At 47.1% G+C, this 5107-nt stretch overlaps 1 protein-coding gene across 2 annotated transcripts in view; it reads left to right on the forward strand.

Moving 5' to 3' along the window:
• The first annotated feature begins 1877 nt into the window (after nucleotides 1–1877).
• The window catches only part of LOC108759939 (uncharacterized), a 300035-nt gene continuing 296805 nt past the window's right edge, over nucleotides 1878–5107 (forward strand). For both annotated transcript variants that reach the window (XM_018505671.1, XM_018505672.1), the window contains exon 1: nucleotides 1878–2686. In XM_018505671.1, the coding sequence (XP_018361173.1) occupies nucleotides 1961–2686 (726 nt within the window). In that variant the 5' untranslated portion in view covers nucleotides 1878–1960. The remainder of the gene's footprint in view (nucleotides 2687–5107) is intronic.

A 5107-nucleotide genomic window follows, 5' to 3' on the forward strand; every position in this document is an offset into this window, starting at 1 on the left:
GACGACGGAGTATGATTCTACCGGAGCAAGCGACGCTTCCGACGAGTTCGGCGAGGGAGAGAGAGAGAGAGAGAGAGAGAGAGAGAGAGAGAGAGCAAGCAAGCAAGCAAGCAAGCAAGAGACCCGACGCGACGGCTTCACAAAAGGTGAACCCACTTGGTGGATCTGTCGGTCGGCGGTGGCGGTGGCGGCAGAGCGGTGTTCGCTTGCGGAAGGCGGGAGGCGGCCGGAGTACTCTGTAGGTAGGTAGGTAGGTAGAGAGATATATCGAAGCTCTCTCGGGCGTATTCGGGTAGATTCGTGCGCTCCCGTCGACTGGTGGTGGCCGCCGCGCGCCGCGCGCCGCGCACCGCGCACCTCCGCCAAGAGTTTCACGCTGCGTGGAACGAAACTCGTACGTACGCGATCAGCTCGACCGAGGCCGCCGGCCTTCCTCTGCGTATCGGGCCCCGCTGCGTGTTTCGCGCCGGCCGACAGCTTCTCTCGTCGCCTTCGTGATAAAACCGGGCGGCTGCTCGCGACGACAACGACGACGACGACGGCGACGGCGACGACGGCAACGACAACGACGACGTTGACGACGGTACGACGTCCGTTGGTGCTCTATACGTGTCCTGTGTGCGAGCCGGCGGAAAGCGCACGCAGCAAACGCGCACGCATACCGCACGCATACCGGCCCGCACACGCGTGCATCGCGCGGAGGCGCGAAACCGTCCCGGTCCGGTACTCGACGTGGTTCCGCGCGGGAGACTCGCGATGCGTTCTCGAGGCAGTGTACCGTAAAGAGTTCTCGCAGCTACGGCGACGACGGCGGCGGTAGCGGTAAGAAAACGCGCCAATCGCGCGTCCGGTGTTCGCGTGGTGCTTCACGCTCGGCGGTTTGTCGCACAAGAGGAGAGGGAGGACGGAGGAAGCGGGGGAGGAGGAGGAGGAGGAGGAGGAAGAGGAGGAGGAGGAAGTGGTGGTGGAGGAGGAGGAGGAGGAGGAGGGAGGGAAGGTGGTGGGCAAGCGAGGGTGGTAGCGACGGGAGAGAGGAGTGACGCGCGGGTGACCGCACGAGAAATCGGGAGCTCTTGGTGAAGTGACATTTGTTTTCGCTTCCCTCGCAATCGCAGCGTCTCGAGAGGGACTGTCGTCTCCCCTCTCCCCTTTTGCGCGGACGCCCGCCCTGTGATTCGACTCGAGCGACGAATGACGAATTCGGTAAGGGCCAGGTATAACGATCCTGGCTCGTCAGGGAAAATCGGAGTCGTAGGCGGGGCCTAAGGTCGGTGGACACGTGACACGGAAACTGTCACGCCGCCCTTGCCCTCCCTTCGTTCTTCCCCCTCCATGCGACCGAAATCCAGCGCGACCGACCCACGCTTCTACCGTGGGTGAACGTGTCGTCCGCGGACGGACGACGCCCGTTCTCCGAGAAAGAGAGAGAGAGAGAGAGAGACTCGCACGTGTGTGCGTGTGTATGTGTGCACGAAGGGTTTCCACGCAGAATTACACTAGGAAATCCCACAATATAGGACTAAGACGATCACGAATGCTCCGGAGGATTATACGTCATCTATGCGTTTACAGCGTGCATCGAATGCGTTCCTCGTGTCGAATACGACGCTCTGACGGAATTCTCGCCCTCACGGACCGTGTGACGCGATACTCTCGCAGCAGCGGAAAATGCTCCTTGTATCGGTTCTCTGCCGATTCGCGGTAAGGCCGAGCCATTCCGGGATTTAAGTAAACTTCCGCAATTAAATAATGCGCATCCGATTCCACTATCGTTCGTCGTTTCCACTGTGTTTTCCGTCTCGCCTTGCTCTCACAGTACCACTACAGCTAATCGACGATCGATCTAATCACCCGACAATCGCAACCCGACGATTGTACAAGGAATTCGCAGGACGATGATGCCGTCGTGGTCGTACGAGAAACACCACTGCGGTGTCGAATCGGTGTGAACCTCCCGAGAATGCAGCAGGCCAGTGTAGGTGGCTGCAACGAGGACTCCGACACGACGAGTCCCCCGGCGAGATCGCCGGTTGGTTTCGCCATCAAAAGCGAGCCCGGCATAGACAGGAACGACGGTGTGAGGGTTAAAGTCGAGATGCCCGAGCCCACGGAGGCCGGCGTCGAGATCAAAGGTGAGCCCCGGGAGGATTATCAGCGGCAGCAGCTGAGCAACGACGGTTATCACTACGGCGACAAGAAGCCGGGATACGTTCTGGACGCTCCCGGACAACCGCCACCGCCACCGCTGCCGCATCATCAGGGATACCGTCCCGTCGGGCTGCCTAACTCTTTCGGCTTCCCTCCTTTTTACGGGCACCATCATCCGGCTATGATGCCGTCGTTTCCAACCGGACGCCCGTCGTCGGACGGCCCGATTGGTAAGATCGGCGACATCCACGAGCAGACGACGCCGTCGTCGCACGTCGATCGACATGCGGCTGCCGCCGCCTACGGCAGATTGCCACCGATTCACAACGACGGCTTCCTGCACGAGCCCCATCATCACCGCTTCGACGCTGCCGACTTCCAGCATGGTGTACCGTATCCGGGCTTCCGGCCCGCCATGCGTTCCTACGGCAATCATCAACATAACAACAGCGCCTACAGCAGAAGCAGCCACTATCACCAGGCTAGACAGCGCAAGTGGAGCAGCTCCGCATTTCGTGGTCTTCATCCACCGATGCCAGTGAGTTTGCTCCCTTTTCCTGTTTTTTCCTTCATCGAAAGATCACTGCAATTTTTTTCATTTTTAAGCACTGTTTGACGAAAGATTAATGTGTTCGTTTCTATCTTATGTTCATTTCTACCAATGTAAATTAACTTTAATCTCGGTTTAACTCACTTTGTCTCTTTTTCCTGTTCTAAAAATTAGAAAATGATAAAGAGTAAGTAAAACCGAGATTAAAGTTAATCTACATTGGTAGAAGCAGATATTAATGTAGATTAACTTGTAATCTCAGTTCAACTTCTTGTTCGGTCCGTATTCAGAATACGCTTTTATCGATAAATGTGTGCTTTTATCTCTAAAATTCTATAGTAACGTGAATTATATGGCTGAATACGTGTTCATATCGTTATAAACGCGTTTTGAGTACGAACCTTTACCTTTTTTTAACTCTGATAATTAGAAAAAAATGAAGAGTGAGTTAAACCAAAATTAAAGTTAAGATGGTTCTTTAGTAAAGTGCCGAAAATTTGGTATGTTCCACCCAAAACAAATATCTGTATAATTTGGGTAAAATATTAAAACTACATTTATATCTTAATGAAATAGTATGGAACATATACGATAGTAAATCAAGAGCTGTATCTTCATCGAACGAAAACAAGATGAGATTATGTTTACTTTTCAAGGTTAAATTTATATGCAAGTTTATGCACGTAAATATTTTTCCAGAATGGCTATTGACTTATTATTTTTTGTAAGCATTAAAATCGTAATTTAAATTATTATAATGTCGTTCTTGAGAAAAATCCACGGTAAGATTTGTGTGCAGTTAATCAGAGAAGTGCCTGCGAGCCTTATTTGTTAGACGTGAAAAGTTATGTACATTCTCAACATTTTTTTTTCTCTTATTTCATCGTTACTTATCATTTTGCTCACGTCAATTTCAGTATCATTATATAAAAAAATTAAACATTTCTATGGTAACTCGATTCACGATAGAACCATCTTCTATATTGATAGAAACGAGTATCAGTCTTAATTCTTACAGGTAACTACGAAAGCAAAAATCCAGTTGTCCGAAATACTTGTAACTTATAAGATTTAGATTGGATCATCAACTAATATAATAATTATTAAATTGTTTTTGATGTTATTACGGTGTAAGGGAATCCACGTGACGATATCTGCATATTTTATGTTATAAATAGTACAAGACATTCGTTATCTTTTACACTCGCTTTTTTATACCGACAGAAATTAACGGTATTCATAAAGACGTTATTCTTGTCTCTTGAAGGCATAAGTTTTTTACTCTCATGTAGCAATCTGTAATCTTACGTCATCATTTAAAAGCTCTTGAAATTACGTTGCGCATTCTTTCGAAGATTGCAAAAGGAGAAATCACGCTTTGACCGATGCGCTTTAGTTATGTGTATTTCGTATTGGATTATACGATTATATATGGAACGGTATGGCACTTAGGGAAGGAACAATACCACCGTGACGAAAGCGAGAATATCGCGTTCGCCGCGATCGCGCGATCTTATTGAGACTCGATAAAATCGGTAATCGGAGAATGGCGATAGTATACGGCGTATCGACGTAGGCGGCAGTAGAAATTTTATTTTTTTGCCCGCCGGCGTGCGTACGAATTATCGCCGAGAGGCGCGTGAAATTTCCAAACACGCAACCAGTACGTTGCATCTCCTATTTGCATGCAAGCGACACATTATCGTGCCCAAACGTAAATTGTCGAAATTTCTTAATCCGTCATACATTGTAGATCAGGTCGATTGGTACGCAGTGTTACAGTACACGAACACGTCTCTCAGAAATGGAATAAATTGAAAGTATATTTCGATCTGAATACAAATCTGTGTATAATACAAGTCTTGATTCGAGAAGGAATACAAGTACAGTTAGAAATTATCTAAATATCGTTAAAAATTAGATTACATATTAAATAATAAATTATAAAAGTCTGCACACAGATTGTTTGTTAAATCTTTATTGTAAATTCTGTGTATGTCGATTATGATTATAAAAATTATATTAAAATATAATAAGTATATAAATTTTTATTTATGTATATATATATATATAAATAAATTAAAAAATTTGGAGATCGAGTGAAGAAAATAATAAGTTGTTTTCATCACTCTGAGCTCCGTATTTTTAAATTTATTCAATATCATTCTTTTGAATAGCAATATTGTTATTACCGATTAAAAATTAGGTTGCTGAGAGTATCATGGGTATAGCATACAGATAAAGGGTGCGTTCACAAGTAAAAAAAAGTGCATGTCGAGGGTAAGAAAGTGCTACGTAACGCGAAATCGACCGCAATTAGTACGTCACGGCGTGTTATCGTTAGACGACCTGTAAAGAGCAGTGTGAGGTTACGCTGACATTAATCTTTTTCAATTTTATGACAGCCAA

This window comes from Trachymyrmex cornetzi, unplaced genomic scaffold (assembly GCF_001594075.2).
Source record: "Trachymyrmex cornetzi isolate Tcor2-1 unplaced genomic scaffold, Tcor1.1 scaffold21, whole genome shotgun sequence".
Taxonomy (NCBI): Eukaryota; Metazoa; Arthropoda; class Insecta; order Hymenoptera; family Formicidae; genus Trachymyrmex; species Trachymyrmex cornetzi.